Source organism: Colossoma macropomum, unplaced genomic scaffold (genome assembly GCF_904425465.1).
Source record: "Colossoma macropomum unplaced genomic scaffold, Colossoma_macropomum, whole genome shotgun sequence".
NCBI classification, from domain to species: Eukaryota; Metazoa; Chordata; class Actinopteri; order Characiformes; family Serrasalmidae; genus Colossoma; species Colossoma macropomum.
The window spans coordinates 23,583,086-23,606,215 of record NW_023494803.1 but is presented as its reverse complement, the minus strand read 5'-3'; the positions used below and the strand labels follow the sequence as shown (position 1 = coordinate 23,606,215).

The following is a 23,130-nucleotide window of genomic DNA, read 5'->3' as shown; positions in this document are numbered from 1 at the left end:
TTGCTTTGCCGCCCCCACGTGGATAGATGTGGTAACGCATCTCGAGCCATTTTGTGTCTCAGTGGTCAAGGTTGTCTGACGTTTTTATTCGTCAGAGGACAAACTGGACAACATGGAGTATCCAAGTATTCCAAGCTGTTTGTAGGCTAACGTTTCCTGTCCGGATCCTCTACATTCACCTTCACTCCATAGCGATGATCAGCAGTCGGCACGGGATGTTCAGCAGTCTGCGTTACTGGATCAGACACCAAGTTTCCTAAAGGCTGCGACCTCATCCGGATCTCACATCGTCTTTCTGACCCGGTTATGTACGTGAGCAATAAGCTGCATTTCACTGTAGCTGTACGTGATCACTAGTATTGTACTCAGATGCTCCGAGATAAACTAGAGGGTTTACCTTCTGCGAGCGACCACTCAAATAGACCACTGCGTCATTCTGTAGTCGCGGTATCTCCATGTTAGGAATTCCGTGTCTAAACTCTTGTTTCTATGGCCAGAACGAACAGGGTTTTCTAATCGCCTCTATCGCACCCTAAGGTAAATAAAAATGTTCAGGACCCGATACGTTTAGTTCTGTGTAGATTTTTCTCCCGAATATCACTGGAATCTGAATTACGAGGAGTCTTTTATAGTAATATTGCTATATGCGAGCTAAAGCTGCGCATCAATCTGATGTTACTAAGCTACACAAAAGTAAGGTGGTCTGATCTAACTTATCAAAATGTTTTACCAAACGCATTTTATAGTAATAGTATAAATATGCTACCAGTGTTAAACCTACAAGGCTTTACTTGTAACTGTCCTATTTCAATATTTCTTAGGACTAAATTGGCCCACTTTAGTTTATAAAAGTATACTTCAGGTGTACACAACTTTTTTACATACAAGTTTTATTTTGTACTGCAGCTATACTGTAAACTACACTGAAACTTAAGTATACTGTCCATTTACTAGTTATATACTTATATTCCACGTTTTAGTTATAAAAGTACACTTTTAAGTATACTTTTTATACAGTAAACTACTACTTTAATAGTTTTTACACTGTAATTATACTCGTAGGTTCTTTAAATGAACTTAATACTTACAGTTTACTATTGCTTTTGCATTTTAAAGTATACTACTAGGTTATTACTTAGGTATTACTTTTTGTACTTGAAATATACCTTCAACTGGACTTTAAGTAGGCTTGAAGTTAACTAATATGAACACTCTCAGGAGACTACACAAAAATTCACAAGACGTACTCAGGAGTAAGAATGTAATTTTTTTTATAAATAACAATTTTCAAACAAACATTCTATTTGATGCCAAAATAAGAATAAAACTCAAATCAACAGTCTAGATCCTAACCAAACAAAACAAACACACAACCTGTTTAGGTAAGTTTGTGGGATGCAACCTCTCCAAAATCACTCCCTGGCTGCTCTCAAACAGATTATACTTATACTCTATAATTTCCATACAAGATCAGTTCCACAAATGTAGGCCTATTATTTAACCTAAGTATACTTGCTCATAATTTTCTTAAGTGTATCTTGATCATAAGATTGATAATGAGTATAACCAAATAGACTTTTCTGTATACTTGTCAGTATAAGACATGTATACTTAAGAATAATTTTGTTTAGTATATCTCTGATGAGTATATAAAAAGTAAACTGAAAGCATACTCACTTGTTTTTAGTTTAAAACAAGTGTATTAATAGCACACTTGAATGAACTGCTTTTTTTGTAAGGGATCCACTTTAAACGGCACAGCAGTGCTGCACTATTTAAGGTGGAATGGGAAAATTTGAACAAGAAGCTGGCAGATGTCCTGGGAAAATATCCTCAGAAAATGGTCCCAGCATTAAAACAATAATTAGGATATTTTGATAGCTTCTCAGGGGGTCAGCAGGGCATATGAGCATGGATTTGTAGATCACCAAGTAACATGAACAAGTCTGACTAGTGAGAGGATCTACCACAATTGTGGTGACAGTTGTTAACAGGCTGTGGAGTAAAGCCCGTTGAAAGAAATTTTACGCACTTTTGACCATGCCTGTTTATACACTGGTCAGTTTCCTGGACAGGTGTAAAGCTGGACTACACAGCTTTCTGAGCGGACATTCTCCATGGAAAGAGAAATAGTCCAGGCTCAAGCCCTGTCTGGAAAACAGACCCTATATGTCCAAAAGTGTCCAGGAGGACAAGACGTTTAGCATCAGAAGTGCTGAATGAGCAGGTGTCTGTGAACTTTTAGACATATATCTTGATCAGAAGGGGATGCTTAGCCATACTCTTCATTTATTAACCTTGTCCATTTCTTAAATCAGTATTAGGATGTCATTTTGGAGACATGCTCAAAGCTTTATTTTGAAATATGGTATGCTGTTAAACATGGTTTGATTCCCACTTTGTGATTTAGTGTTTCTTCAGGGCATCGTAATGAAGAGGTTTCTTCCCAGTTACACTAAAGTAACGACAGGGCTGGAATATTTCAGAGGCTTTAGAGCAAACTTTGGATCAGGTGAGATATGCAGGTCTTATGACAGTATTTCTTCACTTTCTAATTTAAAATGTTTTTGACAATCAAGTATATGATATTTTTCTTAAGCATTTCTATCACATAATAGACTAATCAAAGGCTTAAAAGCCCTTCATTCACTCTAAATATTTATAAAAAAAAATAACAGCTCAAGCCGGTTAAGCTGGCAAACCAGTTTAGCTGGTGGACCAGCATAGGGTATGTTTTCGTTAGAGTTTGATGATTTAGTTGGTCTAAACACGTGATCAGCATCGCCAAACTAGTCCATCAGCATGACTGGCTTGATCAAGCTGGCTGAACAAGCGATGACTAGTCTACTAAGCCTGGTCTGTTTAACTGATTGACGAGCTTAAGTTATGACTTTGTCCATCTGGACATTCAGCTGTTCGACCATTTTGACCATCTTACACTCCATTAAAGACCAGCTTAAGACCGTCTGACACAGGTTACCAACGAAAGCAGGGCTAAACTAGATTTTTCAGGGGCATGAGGTGTAGGTAAATGATAGATGTAGTTAGATGGAGTATAGTATAGTATTTAGTATAGTATAGTAATACTATATTTAAATATAGTATTATGTGGGGTGTACACAGAAGAAGCACAGACAGTTCAGAGTTTGTACTCATAACACAGCTTTATTTAGAATTGACTCAGCAGTCAACGTACAAGAGAGAAAAATTGCTTTTATTTCTGGAGGGAGGAAATATGGTTTTTACATCTCTAGCATGACCTTGACCCGCTATAGAATCCCACTGGGGCTTATGAATTGGGACTCATTGGATTGACTTGGATGACGGTAGCTAACACTCCCAAACACAGTACCTATCCGAGCTGCTCCAGCGTTCACATAACCTGTAAACTTTAATGTCACATACTTGAAAATGCAACCAAAAACATTTACTTACTGTTTAAAGAACTAAATACAGCCCGGCTAAGTATGAGCAAAACATCATGGGAACCAAAGCATGCTCTCCCCTTTGTCCAAGAGCAGCAACCCCTGCTTACCAGTGCCACCAGTCAAAGTCTTTGAAATGTCTAGGAGTCTGTCGCTCTCTCTTAGAGGGCTTCCAGCCTGAATTTGGCAGATCAATAGGATCTGCCTGTGGGTTCTCCACTGACGCTGTCAGGATGCCATGATCCTCTCAGGTCACCAGTGGGCATTGAGGGCTTCTGAGGCTGTTGAAGAGCATTGGCAGCATTCTGGCGATGCTGGGTAGCATGGAGATTGGGTTGGTTGGGTCCTGGGGGCAGCTCTCTGGAGGGCCCCGAGGACTAGTGCTCTCCTATCAATCCTGCAGATACAGAGCCAGGCAGTCCAGGATGCAATGGCATGAGGCGGTGGGTTTTGTTGCGCACTTAATATACCACATCTGAGAGTCTTTCCACCATGACACAGGCTCCTAACCATTCACTGTCTAGCTTGGGGGAGCAGCCTTTCTGGCGATGCAGATTCAACACACACACTCTCTCACCTGACTGAAACTCCTGGCCCTTGACCCACAGGTCATAGTTCCGCTTCTGCCAGAGCCCCATGTGGACCAGGTGCTCCTTCTGCTCACTGATGGCACATAGACTGCACCCATGATAGTCTATCACCTTTTGTCTAAAAGGAAAAACTAATTACCAAATGCTTGGCTAAACAAGTAAGTTTTTAGGCTAGACTAGCTTTTTGGTATATAGTCAAGGCTAAGAGAGGAGTTTATTATTGATAGAAAAGACTTGGTTATTTCTGTCAAAATTTCTTTGAGTAAACCTCTAGGAATTAAAGCTAATATGCAAATAGAAGGTTTTAAGTGGAAATGATTTTAGCCAGTAAGGTAAAGGTCCTCAAGATCAAGTAACCAAGATCTGGATTGGCTTTGTAGGGCAGCATTTTATGTGAAGAACATATAAAATAACACATTTTCAGTGAATTCACACTGTACACCCCGTACACATTTATATTACACATGTGGTGTTGGGGTGAACCCGTGGGGAATAAAAGTGTGGAGATGTCCCTTCACTCTGTTCTCCTCCTACATGGCCTGCTGTTAGTGTGTGTGTCTATGTGTGTATGTGTTTGTATATGTGTGCGTGTGTGTGAGGGTGGACAACATGGACAGGCTGCTGACTGGCTACAGCTGCTAAAGAAGAATCCTACGCTGGCCACTTGTGATATTTTAAACATCTGGTATTTTTACATAAATTGTTATGGCTGTAAAGATAAAAAAAAACAATAATGCGGTGGGTCCACCAGACCACTGAGTAACAAAAACATGAACACCACAAAGGGGTTAAATAATTATGCTTAATTGTGCTTAATAATAATCTAGGATTATTCTTAATATTTTCAATTAGAGAGGAGAGAGGTTGAGCGTGCTTCAATAAGTGCCCTTCTATGGTCTACAAGGCTATCCTTTCAGGTGGATTGGAATCCTTCTAGTTTAATCATACACTATTTACACTCTAGTTGTCTCACAGTCTGTTTTAAACCTCAAGTTTGATCATTGTACCACGTGACAAGCTTTTTCTGCCTCGTTCTTTTACTTTTTAATGGAGCTACGTGATCTAAAGTGGAACGAAAAGTATCCTCTAAGCATTTGGTCATAATATCTAATACAGTAGGTTCAAAAGGACCGTTGATGGAAGTTGATGAGATTTTCGATAAAGCTACTAGCTGTGGAGGATGTTATAGAACATTTGACGCAATAGCGTGGGGATGAACATACATTATGACTAAAGTGAATTTCATAAGAGATGAGGTAATTATCTCAGACTGCTGTGCTGTGGGGGAGAACAGCTAAATGATCTATGTTTACACCAAAGGTCAAAATTAAGTTAAGAGTGTGGTTTAAGAGTCTAACATACATACAAATGCCTTACTTATTGGATCCTGTGGTTTGTCAAACCTTGACAACCTCTACTTTATTTGAGAGCTTTATTAAACTTAGAAAGTCAGCAAATTCTTATTTTTTCCCACTAATGTCTGCCACCCTTGCTCCTGGTGTAGCTAACTTCTACTGGTGCCCCTAAAAGAGGAAACTAATTGTACATGTCATAAAATCACATGGTGCTCACATGGGGAAGCTTTAGCGTTAGCCTTAGCTTTGCAATGTTATGACCGCATAGGTCTAGGGGCTTTTAAAAGAGGTCATACATAAAAAAAGGCCAAACGCCAACCCAACCACCAGACTAAACACCATGAACCCAGATAAGATAGCAAAATGTCACTTTCATCTGTCAGACCTAAATCACTATTTTTTAAAGGCAACATAGCAGCCAATCAGAAGTCTCTAAGTGCAGGTCCTAGTAAAAAGATAGGTGGAACACGAAAAAGAGAAAGACAAGAGGGCAAGGCAGCAAAACAGGTACATGCAAATATACTGCCAATACACCCCCCTTTACCTCACTGTAATGGCTGTGCTGTCTGAGTCAAGGTCATGCTGATTCTCTCTGAGGCACCCAGAGATTCTAACAGCGAGTCTGAGGCCTTCTGACTAGCCGTGCTCTTTTCTGATTTATAGATGCACACCTCCAACTGTACAATCTTCTCCCTCAAGCAAGAAACTAACAATTCTCACAAATGAAAAAAGTAACACTGCTGTCACTAGTGATGGAGAAAGAGGCGTAGAGGGTCGGGGGTCAGGGGGGCTGTGCAGGAAACCTCCCCCAGGCCCAGTTCTTTGAAGCATCATTTCCACCTCCACTGGCATCACCTCCATCCTCTGCTTCAGAGCCCTCCCTACCCGGCACACTGCCAGATCCTTGCGCCTCCAGTGGTACTTGTGACTCCATTGTAGTGTGGGGGTGACACAGGATAAGTGTAGAAAACCAGGGTTTGTCTTGACACCCAGAGTACAAAACAGGAAAATTGTAATAAATCAGGAGCCAAAGATGGATTATGGTAGCTAACACTCCAAAACACAGTACCTACCCAGATTGCTCCAGCGCTCACCTGCAAACATTGACATCACATACTTGAAAATGCTACCAAAAACCTTTAGCCCGGCTAAGTATAAGCTGCAATATGTTTACTTATTTATTTAGTATAAGTAGGGCATCTATATTGTAAATGGGATTATATGCAAATTCCCATTCCGTACTAGGGTGGGATCATTGATTTTTGTGGAAGGCAGCTGTTTAAAGCTTGACAGCCAAACAAATACAGCATCTCCCCTCAGTGTTCAGTCCAAAACCTTACCTCAAAATCTGATGCACGTGCACAGCCTAGGCCAGAAAGCCTGAATGCTGGTGCTAACTTCTCACAAATAAAGCAAGGACATGAGCGGACATTGACACAACTAATTAGCAAGCCAACATGAGCTTACACAGAAGCTAGCTAACGTTACCCTTGTTGAATCAAGTCCCTCTGAATCCACAGCCCATTGTGTTAGCTTTAGATAGGCCACTGTTGCCCTAAGTAATATTCTTAGCTAGCATATAGGCAATCTACATAGTTTATGGAGCTTAATTCATGTTATGAATTACAAAGCTCACAGGCAACTACACAGCTACTTAGCTATGTTAGCAGCACAGATAAGAACAAGATTTGCTTTGCAAAATAGTTAGCCTGTCTGTCCAGCAGATATAGAGGAAGGTCCAAGTCACATTTCATGCCTGTCAAATCTCTTAGTTCTCTTCAGTGCTGGAAGGCCACACTGACGTTCACTATTGCTTTATATTGGTCAAATTGTTTTCTTGTCATTTTTTATTTTCCTGGTTTGTTTGGCTGTGTAAGCAGTCACATGTAGTCATAGCAGTCACTAGTCACAGGTAATTTAGTGGTGTAATTGGCCATTATTTTATATTATTTTTTGCCATTAATTCTTAGTTGAAAAACAGCTGTAACAACCAGCTGGGTCTTCTCAGAGCTCAGGGTTGTACTGGTTAGCTAAAGGTTTAGGCTATGGCTCCCTACTATATGCTGTAGACACGCAACATGAATAACAGGCGAGATATGCCTTCTTGTCCTGATTGGTTGAATGTTGGTGGTCCACATAATGTGTTTTTGCTGCTGACTACAGTGCCTGTGGCAGCCACAGAGACCATATTCTAGCCTCATATGTTGTATTGACCGCTGTCTGAATGTAAGGGGAAGTATTTTAAAAAAGTGTTCTGACAGGAAATCGATCACTCACTTTAACATGAGATAACTTGGCAAAAGTTTCAAACGTTTTGCAAAATTTCTTTCGATGTTCAAACCCTTTGCTCAAAAAGGTACAATTGTAAGGTTTAGACATAGTAATGATGCTATTTTCTGGCCCATTATGTTATCATATAAAAATACATCTGCATGGTAGTGATAGACATAAACGACATTCTGTTCGTAAATGTGCAAACATTTATATAAGTGGAATTCTGGAATTTTTATCTCTCACAATTATAAATTATGACAAATATCACCTGTTCTAATGTAATACACGTACCATGTAATGCGTCATTCTTTGGTTGATTTTTAATTTTGCTGTGAAAAGCATGCTGCTCATGACTCCAGACTTTTGGCCTGAAAAAGTAAGGGTAAGGAGTTTGATTCAGCTCTAGAGGCCTGACTCAATCCAATCAGTTGTCAGTTTCATGACTCTGGAAATGCCACCAGGTTACATGACCGTTACCCTTAAAGAAACATTAACCTGGCTCACTTTTAAATTTGCACGGCTAACCAGAGTGTTTTCGATGAAACATGCCACTTTCTAGTTTGAGCCCAAGCGCTCTTCGCAGCATAATACGGGAGCAGAGGCAGTATATTGAGAACACATCTGGCATTGCACCAGGTAGGAAGAATTCAACACAGATTATATAACTTATTGAAGACATCCATTTATTTTTAACATAAAATGGTGCAATTTGTTTTCTCAAGTTATTTTTTTTTCAACATAGTTTTTCAACTTTGTCTCAGCTGTGTGTTTAATATGCACAAAGTGTCCTCCTAAATTGCTCCACAACACTCTAAAAACTGTAAGTTCCTACAAAATGTGTTCATAAATCTCCTCTAATGTTCTAGGATATCTGCAAGCTAATGTGGTTATCCTGCACAAGGACCTTGCTGATGACTTTGAGGCGTTCTGCCATGCCAATCGCAGCCCCCTGCCTCTGCTGTACAGGAGCAAGCCTGGAGAATGGGGTTGCCCCCCTCTTGCTGCACAAGCAGACATCAGGTGCCATCAGACACATTAACCATGCAGCATGGTTTAGCATTAATCTCTGTTCATGTGAAAAAGTGGCAATAAGACATGAATCACTGAATGATTCTTTTACTTAATCCATTTAAAACCTGTCCTTTCACACGCAAAAACCTTTGACTCACTTCTGTGGACCACTTATGTCAATGATTAATTTTTCTTACAGGTAGTGTGACATCTCAACAACTTAGAGTTGTATCTGTCCAAAGGTTGTGAGATAGTGGTGCCTAAAGAGAAAGAGCTCCACTGCGCTGTTAACAAAAAACAACAATAATATTAAAATCAGATCTAATTGAAAAGAAGTGTTCATGTGTTGTTAGTAGTGAGCAGCAATGTGACATATAATCATGCAAATATCACTTGGTAAACCTGTAAAGTGAGCATTAAAACAGGAATTCTTAGTAACTTGTGCTCTGTTTTATGTTCAGAGATGACTGTCCACAGTACTGTGTGTTTGAGAAGGGGGTGCTGGTCAGTAAAGTGGCCAGTTTAGCTCCCTACACTGCTCAGCTGCAGGACATGGTAACGTTCTATCTGGGCTGTAGCTTTAGCTTTGAGCAAGCTCTGGAGAAAGCCGGTGTCCCGGTGCGGAACTTGGAACAGGGCCGAAACGTCAGCATGTTTAAGGTGAGTGGAAGAGAAAATTAAAGCGATGGTTCAACGAAAAAGCTAATTTATACCATTTTCCCTTTACCCAGATGTGGCCATTGAGCCAAGAATGCTCAGTGTTTGAAGTTTGCTTCTTTAGTTTTGAGATGAAGCTACAAGGCTGATGTAACTATTATGTAATGGAAGCTGATACCCACCAATTAGCATTGTGCAAACTGCATCACACACAGGCCTCAAATCTCATTTGTATGATGTGCTGTTACTGTGTCTACTAATATTGTGTGAAATATTTTTGTCCTTTTTTGTAGATGACAGTATGTTATACAGTGTCTGAAACCACATAAGCAAGTCTATTTGGGATTACTTGACAACTCAATGTGGTATAAGGCAGGTGTGTGATGAGGCGTGCAGTTTGCACAGTGCTATTTAATGAGGTTAGCTGTGTTAGCCTTGTAGCTCCATTAAGGAATTAAAGAAGCAAACAAAACTAGACAAACCAGACTTGTCTTGGCTTATTGCCTACATAGGTAAGAGGGGGAAAGTGAAGATGGCATTGGTACAAAAGCTGGAAATCTTATGTTCATTTAGTTGTTCTCCATCTTAGTGCTTCTCAAACCTTATGTGCTGCACACTTCCATTTTTTTTCTTCTCTAGGGGTTGTAATGATACTTAAAATAATCAAAACTCATTTTTCTATACAGCAGAAATCTGATTATGTGCCTTGTTGTCATATTAATACTAATATGTTTCATACATGCATGTGCACTGGGGGCATACACATACGATACAATATTCAATTCTGAAGTCAAGATTCAGTTCATGCTGTATGTTAAAAATGATTCTACAGAGCTCTAATTATAAACAACACAGATTGGTTTGGCTCAGATAAAGAAAAGTTCTCCAGTAGAACTCTTTTAACAACTGTTGTGGCACCCTCTAACGAAATAAACTACAAAAATCACAAGAATTTATAGCTCCTTTATAAAAAGCCTCGTCATTTAAGAGTTGGTGTGTGCATAGCATAAGCCCTTCCCCTTCACTGTCCATTTTACTCTGCTCAGTGGCACCCAGATGTCTATTTTTGATTTTTGACAGTGGTTTTCACAAATGATGATAAATGAGGAACCGTTGTAAGAGAGTGAGCTGTGCAGCAATGCAGTTTTGAATTTCAATGCACATTGGAATCGGATGCACGTTGAAATGGTTAAACTCTTGACACTCTAACACTTGGCCTAGCTCAGCTCATGAGGCATTTGACATTTGAATCGCTAAATGTTAGTCTGTTGTGACCTTTCCTCTCCTGGCAGACATCCATGCCTTGTGTCAAGGCGGGGCCCTTTCACGGCCCCATGGTGGTGTCCATGCGTCCAGTCCCACAGGACAAGCTGGACGCTGCGGCTCAGTGCACACATCAAATCCCACTGGCTCATGGAGGCCCAGTCCACATCGGACACCCAGGTGCAGCCTCTGTTATATCTGATCGCTTATTTTAAACGTAAGAATATAATTTTTATGTACACGGTAGTGAAGTGCTTAAGACAGTAAGGATTAAAATGGTTAATTGGAATGACTGTTTTGCTTTTAAATGAACTGATGAGTACACTGTGCACAAAGGGCAGCTCTAATAAGTCAAGGAAATCTTTTTTCCCAAAGTCGTTTGTGTAAACACAAGTAATTGTGTGTCCCACAGCTCTGCTGGGTATTAAAGATCTCTCTCAGCCAGACTATGGGGATCCAGTGGAGCTCAGTGCTGGGGATGTGCCTGTGTTCTGGGCCTGTGGGGTTACAGGAGCCGAGGCTGTCCAGAGCACCAGTAAGAACAGAAAAGACTGCCTTTCTAAAATAAACTGAAACCTGTAATGACTTTATGAAGTGTGAAAGCTGTACATGGACAGATGATAAACTATTACTCAAAAGGAAAAAAAAGTAAGATACTGTTAAAAAAAAGAGATGTCTTCTTTTGAAAATATGAATGCAGCTGCAGAAGATTCTAAAATACAAAGAAATCTGTAGCATTGAGAATGATTTTGTAATGCATTATCAATAAGAAAATATAGTATTTCAAAAGTGATTAAATCTTGAGAAAGACAATTTCCTATAAAATAATTATGTATATATATCGTCGCTATCCATTTTTATATATATAAAGCAGTAAGCCAGGAGAGGCCATGTGTCTACAGACACAGTAGATGATAGTCTGTGAACACTTCCTTTCTGATGTAACTTCAGAGCCTGCTCTCGCCTTCACCCATTCACCGGGCTGCATGTTTCTCACTGATCGAGAAGAGGCCACTGTTTCTCACCAAGCCTCGGAGTCTGAAGAGTGCCCTTTGACCTTCTGCGTTTCCCAGAATCCCCTGCACTACAGTGTGGCCAGTAAGATGGCGGTTCAGCGTGTTAGAGCAATTGAGGAGCTTATTGGAGAAGATCCAGGTAAGCCAACCTATTAGGACCATCTCTACACCTATTCATTCATGCAATTATCTAATCAGCCAATCGTGTGGCAGCAGTGCAGTGCAAGAAATCATGCAGATACGGGCCAGCTGCTTCAGGCTATGTTCACATCAACCTTCAGAATGGGGAAAAGGGGAATCACAGTGATTTTGACCGAGGCATGAATGTTGGTGCCAGATGAGCTACTTTAAGTTGAAGACTGGAAACTTTAAGTTGAAGACTGATGAATCTCGACTTCTCCTGAGGCACACAGATGGTATGGTCAGAATTTGCTATCAACAGCATGAATCCATGAACCCAACCTGCCTTATGTCAACAGTCCAGGCTGGTGAAGGTGGTGTAATGGTGTGGGGAATGTTTTCTTGGCACACTTTGGGCCCATTAATACCAATAAGTCCTTGCTTGAATTCCAAAGCCTATTTGAGTGTTGTTGCTGGTCATGTGCATCCCATCATAGCCACAACACACGCATCTTCTGATGGCATGTCACAAAGCAAAGTCTCAAACTGGTTTTATTCTTTAGTGGCCTTCCCAGTCAACAGATCTCAATCCAATACAACACCTTTGAAACGTGGTAGAATGGGAGATTTGCAGCAGTGCTTCTGAAAGATCTACAGGAACTGTAACCTGGACCAGAATCTCAAAGGAATGTTTCCAACATCTTGGGGAATCCATGCCACAAAGAATCGAAGAATGTAGACTGTTTTCACAGCAAAGGGAGGCCCTACCCAGTATTAGTACAGTGTTCCTATTAAAGAGCTTGGTGTGTGTGTGTGTGTGTGTCTCCAGTGGTCAGGACCCCCACAGGACCACCACAGAGCAGTGACACTGTGTGTTAGTGTGTGTTGCTCTGGTACGAGACACAGCAGTGCTGAAGGAGAACTTCACTGTTTGTTCTATACATTTCAGCACAGACTGCTTTTCGAATGAGACAAAGTACAGAACACATCATTTACATGTGTCAGTCATAAAGGCACAATAAGAAAAAACACATAAAACCACACAAATGTTCTAAGTGGAAAAAGGGACATTTAAGATAAATGTAGTAAATGGGTCTTTTATAGAGAGCTTCCTGTAAGCACTGTAGTGATGTTTGTATGTGTGCTGATGTGCAGGTCAGAGGGGTATTCGAGCGCTGTTTGTGCAGGATGAGTTGCTGAAGGCCTGTCTGTCTCTGTCCCACTCCTCCTCTGTGCTCATCACCACTGGCTTCCCCACACACTACATGCACGACCCCCCGGAGGAGACAGACGGACCCCCCGGAGCCATCGCCATGGCTGCTATGCTCCAAGCCCTCAACAAATGTGTTGTCATAGTGAGTGACCAGAGGGCTCTAGAGATGAATCGACGGATAATGCAGGATGCTGTTGACAGAGGTACATCGCTCTCTCTCATCAGCTGGTTGGTGTACACTGTTAAAAATGTTGGTTCTTTAAAGGATCTCTAGTAAAGAAAATGGTTCTATACAGAACCATGAATACTTTGCATGGTGAAATGGTTCTTGAGATTGATGGAGAATGTGTTGCATATGGTTCTATATAGCACCTTTTTGAAAATGGTTCTAAGTAGCACCAAAAAGGTTCTTCTTTTGTCGACTTGACATTGTAATGATAACAGAACCCTTTTTGTGCTATATAGAAAAAGTTCTATAAATAAGCATCTACAGTACTCTGCAATCTGCAGTCTGAAGAAAACTTTCATCATGCAAAGAGACTTTTAATCATGCGAAGCGTTCTTTGAGTTAATGGTTCTATTCATGGTTATTTTGTAAAGAACGCTTGAAGAGCCATCTTTTTAAGTGTAGCTGTTGTGAGGGTAAATATACACTAGGATTTGTACACATTGTAACATAATTTGGGAACCTGGTGTCTCGTTTATGAGCTGTACACACATTTCTAAGTGTAGAATGTGACTTGTCATTTATTTCTTGTGTGAGAATGTGCGGATATTTAGAACTACTCCTAATCATGCGCATGCAGAAACCCCTAGTGGCAGAAGAGTGTAATCACAAGTAAACTGACAGAGAGACACTCATTTATTTTCAACCATTCAGCACAACTGAAGGACACAGATGAAAGCTAATTTAGCTTCATAGTTAATCTAAAGACCGAATGGGATGATAACAGTGGCCTTGCCTTGCATAAGGCTTTGAGTGTGGGTTCATCGTGAGGCATTTTATCTTTTAATCCAGTATTTCTTTATATTAGAAAATCAATATGAACAAATAAAAATGATTAATGCTAGTAAAATAAAAATGGAAATGTAAAAGATTTCTAACATGTCAAAACTTTTACTAGTAGAAATTATGTTCTTGCATGTATGAATTAAGATGTTGCTAATAACTGACACTGACACTTTCACTATGCACTTTACACTGTAATATTGCTGCAACTCCTAGTTGTGTCTGTACTCATTGTGCTTTTAGACTACCTCATACCACTTAGTGCCTGCTATCATGAAAATACAATAAATCTGTCTTATATACTGTGTAAATATGCAAATAGATATACTTTTATTTCTACTCTCTTATACTTTAACTTATGTCTATTTTTATTTCTATTTTTTATTTTCTGCATAGTATATGTATGTTTATGTGCAGTTATATGTCTTGCTATTGAAACACTACAATTTCCCTTCGGGATCAATATATTCTATCTATCTGTCTATCTATCTATCTATAAGAATTGATTGCTTTTCCTAGTACACTTTAATGGGAGAAACAAGTTTTACTATTAATGTAGTTTAACATGCAGTGATACGGCTGTCCAAAAAAAACTTATTTATTTATTAAACAATTATCAATATTAAATGGGAATTCCTCTTTTTCTAAATTTCTGCCTAACTCAATTGATAAGACATTCACAAGTCATTCACAGTGGTATGATGTGAAATGGTTAATTGTAGAGAAACGGACTCGGATTTCTTTACAGTGGTGGTGATGGGGACCAGGAGTTGTCATGTCTACAACACAAATAGAGCCATTTTACTATCCAGAACAACCAGCGAACCGACACATCTTCTGCGTTCTTAAGTGTAACACTGATGATGGTAAAATCATAGTAAATGTAAAAAAAATTATTGAAAAAAGGTTTTCTTTGGGTACTTCCCCTACAGCACAATTCAAATAACTATCCTAAAACAAAATCTGAGGCATTAAGCAGTGTATTCATAGCTTTCTGTGAGGTAGCCTGTAGATGCGTTAAACGCTTCAGATGTCTGGTTACTATTACCACCACTGTGAACAATTGTGACTCAGTGAGTTTCTTTAGAACAGATCATTTCACCTCACACCACTCTGAATGACTGTTTTCTCTTAACAGTTGAACTAAAATAATAATTGCATGTTCACATTTTATTCTTGTAAAGTTGAATCGTTAAATGTAGGTAACATTTTATTCACTCTTTCACAAGCTTCATGTTATCAGAAACAAACTGTACATTAGGCTACTGGGGCCTTTAATTGGGAAGTTGTTTACCATGTTTAGCCATCTGGGGGTGTTTCTTTGTATAAATGTGTCATGCGTGTGCATTGTTCATTGACAACTGCCGATGCTGTAGTGGCGGTTCTAAGGCACAGATTAATAACATGTTCTACGCTTTAATGAGGCCCCTTCTCTACATCTTCATACATGGGTGTATGTGTGTTTACTTGCAGGTGTGATAAAAAGTGCAGTGCCTATGATGAGCTTTGAGAGCAGTGGTCCTGATTCAGCTCTCCGCTTTCTCTGCCATGATGGAGACCCCTCGAAGCCCAGGTAAAGTGCTTCCACTATGTGACACCCTACTGGCATCCATAAAGTGTCCCTCACTTCTCTATTACAGAGGTTCCCAGTGTAGCCCTCAGGGACCCCCAGCAAGTCGATGTCATCTAATACTACCATATAGTATAGAACTCTGAACACACCTCAGCGTAAGTCTAATTCATGCTCTGAGAAAAGTGGTACACTGAGTTGAAGTGATTCAAATGTGGACATAATTTCCACATGAACAAAATATATTACATCAACATCATCACTTTGGATAATAACTGTGTTGTAATACATGTTTATTCATGTACAAATGATGACTGCTTGAGTCAATTCTAGACTGACGTCTTCATGATGTGCACTGTTTAGGTATGACCACTTGGTGGCAATAGAGCGCAGTGGGAGAGCCTCTGATGGGAACTACTACAACATGAGAGGCGTGAACATCAAACACTTGGTGGATCCTATAGATGACCTCTTCACCACGGCCAGTGCTGTCCCAGGCATCACCACAACAGGTAAGATGTACAAAAACTGACCAGCTTGACATTTCTGGACATCTTTATTGAAAACAGAACAGAGAGAAGAACTTCAGGCAGGGCTGCAGTATGAGCATTGTCACCATGGATTGAATTGACTGAAATGATGTTGATGCAGTTTTCTGTAACATCATGTGCTGGATAATAACATTTAATGACAGACATCTTGTAGTACCTCTTTTAATCCCTAATTAATGAGCTCTACAGCCTCAAAGGAATTAAATAACCATGTCACCATGGTGTGTCATGGTTGTTCTGATTTCTTACTAAGAAGTTGAAGTAAGAAAACGGATGCAAGTTTAAATGGTGAAATGGGTCATTCTACAGAAATGTCCACTTTTCTGTCTCTCCATAGGTGTCACTGGTGTTACCAATACTCACTGGTGTTACACATAAGAAAGGTAACAGCAGACACAGTAACACCAGTGACGTTTTTAATGAAAAATGCATTTTACAAAATGGCTGCTACAGAGCATCAAACCACATGTTGTCAATCATGGAATATCCACTAAAATATGTCATTTAATCCATTTGTGTCACACCAGTGACTTCAGCTAAAAGCTTGATATGAAATCACGAGCTGAATGAGAAAATTTCTAACTGAAAAGACACAGAGGACTTAACATGTGCTTTTCTTCATAGATCCTCAGGAAATAGTTAAAAGGAAGTCAAGTGATGTCATCAGTGTGATTTTTATTTCAAAATAAGAGATTTTTTGTTACACAGGAACACCAGTGACACGACTCCTGGGGAGAACAATTTTCATTATATATTTTATAATATTTATTTGGCATTTGTTTTCTTTATGTCATTTAATTCATGTATTTCATAGTCATGTATAGATTATTGCAGTTAAAATTGCAGAAGTCAAAATATGGCACTCACCCTTTACACATGCCTGTGAGGACAAGCACTTCTGTGGTACCTGGAGTTCTATATAATTGATAAAAAAAAATTGCTAAGTTGACAGCTCAAAAAGGTATAATTGTTAAAATAACTTATTGTTTTATTTTAAAATATAAATAAATTGTAACCCTAACATGTTTTTCAAGTGTAAGATATCTGTAAACGCTAGGGACACAAAAATGGGCGTTTCTGTAGAATGACCCAAATGCATTAGATACTTTCAAATAAATGAAGCATGGAGATGATTTGAATATAGCGTCATAGAGTCATATCATAGTTTTATTCACTCATGCTGTCCATAAATAATGCCTTGTTATTGACTTTCCCTTCTCTATTTGTCATTCATTTATGAAAGTAGAGCAGGGCTACTGGCAGGCATTGGTTGCTCTTATGCCTGGCTCAGCAAGTCAGGAAATTCAGTAATGTCACATTTTACTGACTGTCCTTTATGGAACACTAGGCACGAAAAGTCAACCGCAGGAAATATTAGTGTGCATCAGTGATTTTGAGACATTTGAGCTAGTTTATCATAGTTCCAGTGTATGAATGGAAGTTAATGTTAATGAAATTAACCCATCCTCTACAGAGAACACATTTCAATTTTCTGTACATTTTACTGCACATTTTATTTGCTGCATTTAACATATTGGAAAAAGTAAAGCGTAAAATATAAGATATCCCATGACTTTCGCACAGGCCACATGTTTTGTTTTATTCTTTTTTTCCTCATTAGATTAAACTCAGTAAATAAACAGTAGTTGTGCATTTAAATGTGCAGAAGTATGTTCTCTGTAGAGGATGTGTTGATCTATTTACACTCTGAAAATCAACAAAACATGTAATCTGATCAAACGTGCTCTGAGAGAGATGGTAGTAGTGCTTATATGTGAGCAAAGCAGTCTCATTTGCACCCCCACACTAGGGAATGTCGATAAATGCCAGCAGTTCAGTTCCACTCTAATAATGAAATCTGTCTTTGTCAGCATTGTCATTATGGGGCATTTCTGTTGTGTTTGTTTATGTGTTTGGGTTTGGTTGCAGGTATTGGAGATGGCGGTAATGAGCTGGGTATGGGGAAGCTGAAGGAGGCAGTAAAGGCTTACATGCCTAATGGCAGTCTCATTGCCTGTGATGTGGCCGCTGACTTTGCCATCACAGCAGGTGGGTTGAATGTAGTACCAAAGAAACATATGCTACTATTCAAAAGTTTTTAATTACTTGTCATTTTAATAACATATTTTATTAAATTATTAATTATATAGTGTAGATTGTAATATGCTAAACTACTTTGCAGCATGTATTCAGGTTATTTTATTAATTAGTTGAAGGTTTTTTAGGGGGGGATCACAACAAATAGTTACTAAATGATAAAAAAAAATCAGTAATTGTCTATTTATAGCCAAGTTATTGGCTTTGTCCTTAGATCACCACAGATATGAATGTGATGCTTTCTAATAAGATTATAATATGTTAGTCTTGTGCAACTAAGAATAAAAATGAATAAATGTTAGATGTGTCCAGAGAGATGAACGGAGCCATACAAGGTTCTAAAATGTACAGCATTCAGAATGAAGTAATAATAAAATTAATATCATTAATTATTATTATGATAATTATATCATCAATAATTCATTGTATTTCAAAAGTGTAGATCAAATCTTTAAATCTCTAGACAGATAACTTGACAGAAATTTTATGTAAATACATTATACAGTATATTATTTATCATTTAATGACATCATTTTCAGAGTTCCTAAAATATTGTATAAAACATCAAAATATGGCTTTTGGCACATTGTATAAGTGATTATCATATGTAAAATATAAAAAAAATCACTTAATATGGTGATGAGTTCAAACTTTTGAACAGCAGTGTAAAAACTTCAGTCATGTCCAATAAGCAGAGTCCAGAAGAAGACCACCTGTGCCTAGGTCAGTATGTTTTATGAACTTAAGACCAACAGCATGATGTCATACTCCGAGAGTTAATAATTCTTTTTTGGCCTGGAAACATTTTAGAAAATCTCACATCAACGTACACAGTGGCAATAGCAGAAAGGACTATCTGTACACAGTAGATCAGTTACATACACAGAATTTGTAGCTGAGCACTCACCCACTAGCTTGTGCCATCATCTGTTAGCTCATCCTGTCTACGCAGGAAGGAGGAGGAGCAGTGGTTTCCCAGAGTTTAGTCACCCCAGCTTCAGAAGGAAGAAGCTCAGGCTGACCTTCGGCATGTGCTTCAGTGTCCCACCTCCATCTTACATTGTCTGTTTGACACCAAGTGCCCTCAGAGTCTTAGTTAGCTAGTTTTATTCATGATCTCAGAACACACACACTACAAGAGAACACACAGAGGCATGTTTTATGTCTTATTCACATTCCCTTATTTCTTATCTAGCTATTTAACCAAACTTGTGAGATACAGTATAGCTTTGTATTGTGTCTAACAGCAACCCTTAACCAGGGTAAATTCACTGTAATGCACTGCTTTTACTGAATTTGTTCTTTTACAGAATGTTAAAAAGCAACATGATAAAATGCACCAATGTTCAAACAATAATTACATTTATCATTAATATTAATGTATTATTAATAATTAGCAAAAATAGGCTGTGATTGCCAAGCAACATAATGAACAAAGATTACTCAGTGGTTTTTAATATTCTTAGATATTAAAAGATACAGAATTCAGCTGGTGTGTGCAGTCAAATGTGTGTATAATGAGTATTTTAATGGTATCTAATCAGCCATTAGAAAAAAACATTTAGATCTTACAGACATGTTCTTACTAGCATGCAGGTTTTTATTTCACTTTACACAGCAGTTATTTCTGGCACAATCTGTTGATCAGTGTTCTATTCATACTGTTATATATCATATGTTAAAATATATATTTTCTAAAATTCAGCACATTGCTGAACCGTAAACCAGTATTGGTTGGCCATGATTGTCAAACAGAAATAAAGCTAAGAGCACAACTATAAAAACCAAGACCAAGCTAGATTGTTAGCCACATGGATGGGCTTAAGTTAGTGTACACATTAGCGTTCAGGAGTTTGGAATCACTGCTTTTAACCAATGTGGTTGCAGACCAGTATATAAAATGATTTTAATATGCTAGTCCTGTTCAAATTCAGAGCTTTCAGATCATTAGTAGGACTCTGTAGACAAAAATGAATACATTTTAGATGTGTCCAGAATGATGAATGGAGCTGTATAAGATTGTATAATGTAATACATTCATACATACATACATCATCTAAACCGCTTATCCTTCTGGGTCGCGGTGGGGTGCTGGAGCCTATCCCAGCTGTCATTGGGCGGAAGGCAGGATACACCCTGGACAGGTCGCCAGTCCATCGCAGGGCAGACAGACATACACAGTCACACACACACTCACACCTATGGGCAATTTAGCATGTCCAATCAGCCTGACTGCATGTTTTTGGACTGTGGGAGGAAACCGGAGTACCCGGAGGAAACCCACGCAGACACGTGGAGAACATGCAAACTCCACACAGAAATGACCCTGGTCGCCCGGCTGGGAATCGAACCCAGGCCTTTCTTGCTGTGAGGCGACAGCGCTACCCACTGCGCCACCGTGCCGCCCGTAATACATTCAGAATTAAGTAAATACAAATTACAATAAAATTATGTAAATACAAAAAATAATGTAAATAAGTTATTACAGTATATTATTTATCATTTAATTACAATAAACAGTATGAGTAGAACGCCTGTCAACCAATCAGGTTATGCTTTTGGAAAATGAACTGTATTATAAAGTCAATTAGAAATATTTGGGCTCTTTTTCACAATGACTGTATCATTCCAGTCAGTGCTGGCTGCTAAGTAATGACTCGCATTACACTGCAAAGGGGTGGGCGATATGGCAAAATGGAATATCACAACACCTTAAGGAATTTTCATCATACACAGTATGTCACGATTATATATTTTCTCTGACATCTGAAGTTGGAACACAGAAAAGAACCAAAGTTACTATCAAAAACTTGGAGTACAACGATTCACCATTTGACACACTGTGCTGCATTAAATCCAGTTAAATCTGATTCATTATGTTTTTTCGTAATGAAATAGGCAGTTGGTCAGGGTCCTAGCAGTACTCAAGATATTCACAGTATGCTCAGAAAAGCATACTGTGACATGTTGTGACGTACTTTATTACAGTGATGATAATAAATATCGTCAAACTGCTCAGCTCTAATGATGCAGCTGTTGCTACGTTTCTGCTGTAACACATACAAAAACAGAAAACAGACACATTAGACAACATCTATTAGATAATAAAAAATGTGACTGCAGGCCTACATCAAATTCAGCAAGCAAGACGTGCTGTGAAATGCTTTACAGACTGACTGGAACAAAACAATTTTCAGTTAATCTGAACCTGGAGAGCGAATTAAAGAACAACATTAGAGAACATTAATATAGAACATTACAGGGAATGTGTTACAGTGAATAACATCATGGCTGTGATGAAATAGTGCACTTGTGTAAAGTTTGTGATTTATTGTCCATGCATGTGCAAAAACCCTCAGGAATGCTGATACGCCACATTATACACCTCCACTGTACCATTTTCTCTTTGTTTTTATAGGAGTATCTAACTGGGGTGGCTATGCTGTGGCTTGTGCCTTGTACATTCTCAACCTGTGCTCCATCCATCGGCACTATGTGCAGAAGGGCTTGGGGCTGCTCCCCACACCTGAACAGCGCAGCCTCTGGGCTGCTAGCCTGCCATCTGTAGCCAAGGTATGACTCAGATAGCTGGTTTGTCCAACAGGAAGAGGCGTGCTCCCAGTCTTGCTTGAAAAAATGACTAACGTGACCTGGAAGCAGGACTCACCTGAGTTTTTATTTCCAGATTGGTCAATCATGGTATGTTTTTGTCTGGAGAGTTGAAATCTGAAAGGAAAACTCATTCTCATCACGTTTTAGTCATCATGACCCACTTCTAGTTGAATGTTTCTGGTTGTGTCACTGAACGCTGCTGCTATCTGATTATGTAAGATATGCGCACCTGATTTGTTTCTTAGTGTTTATACTTGAGTCAAAGTTGTGGGGCACAGGGCTGTGGGTTTTGGCTCTCTCCCACTGTGGACAAGGCTATGTGAGTCATTAGAGTATAGACCGGTCAACACACAAGCCATTTTTATGTTTGTGGCAGGCGCTGACCACTTCAGAACCTACTCCAGGCAGAGATATAATTACAATAGCCACAGGAGCTCAGCTTTAAAGTACAGCCATGTTAACCCTCCATTGACTTCATGCTCATCTCTTTTCAGCCACTCTTCCCCATTGTCTGCCTGTCTCTTTTCAGTGGTCTTCACGGTTTGACGCTGTAATAACGTCTTTCCTGTTTTTGTTCCCACACCCACATCATGTGCCTTAGAATAAAACACCACTGCCACGAGAATTAAGATGGCCAACCTCAGCCTGGATTAGAAGGCTACAAGAAAAAAAGCTGGCAAATGCTGGAGTTAGTTGTAGCAGCTATCAGAGTGTTCTAAGCAGAATCAAACAGGCGTGTTTTTCTGTGAGTACAGGAGGAGGAGATGCTCCATATTCTGGTGAAGTACGGGGTCCGCAGCGGAAAAACAGCAAACCTTGGGCTGGAGGTAGATGGCCTGACCTTCCACCCCACCCACTCTGATGTCATACGACGCCTGAGTGACCTTTCCATGGAGAAATTACACCAAGAATGATGTCATCATCACAGCCTACATAGACTTCACCATATCCTGGCTAGGCACTAACAGGCTGTTGTAATTGTGTAATCAAATGTTAAAAGTAATGAATTACAACATGTTACACTACCCTGTAGTGTACTTGTGTGTATAATCATAGTAATTTTACTTAAATTATTTTAAAATCAAACTTTTCATTTTCATTTTAAATAACCACTATCTCTTCTTTTCCCAGCTTGAATAAAGACAAAAATTGTTTCTGCGTTCTTTCAGTTATTTTTGGCTGACTGCATTTATTTTCCAAAGTCATTAAGTTTTTGACAGAATGTGAATTTGTGCACTTCTTAATGGAAACGCATTTATTGAGACACGTCATGTGTCTTATAAAAGCAACAAAGGTTTTGACTTTTGACTGGTGTTATAATATCACCTTTAGAGGGTGACAGTGAGTAATGTTAGTTTATTTGATGT

At 39.1% G+C, this 23,130-nt stretch overlaps 1 protein-coding gene across 4 annotated transcripts; it reads left to right on the top strand.

Annotated features, from left to right (window-relative positions):
* The first annotated feature begins 33 nt into the window (after positions 1–33).
* On the top strand, positions 34–22,928 carry dglucy (D-glutamate cyclase). Of its 4 annotated transcripts, none has more exons than XM_036592853.1 (13): positions 34–308; positions 2,411–2,512; positions 8,511–8,664; positions 9,117–9,315; positions 10,605–10,755; positions 10,988–11,110; positions 11,527–11,730; positions 12,867–13,127; positions 15,407–15,506; positions 15,867–16,015; positions 17,984–18,103; positions 21,570–21,724; positions 22,519–22,928. In XM_036592853.1, exons 2-13 carry the CDS (start codon positions 2,431–2,433, stop codon positions 22,675–22,677), a joined length of 1,857 nt encoding a protein of 618 aa, XP_036448746.1. In that variant the 5' UTR covers positions 34–308; positions 2,411–2,430; the 3' UTR covers positions 22,678–22,928. The 4 variants fall into 4 exon arrangements, with proteins under 4 accessions (XP_036448746.1, XP_036448747.1, XP_036448749.1 ...); XM_036592854.1 differs by having other exon boundaries at positions 34–312; XM_036592856.1 differs by lacking the exon at positions 2,411–2,512 and having other exon boundaries at positions 36–308.
* The last annotated feature ends 202 nt before the right edge of the window (positions 22,929–23,130 follow it).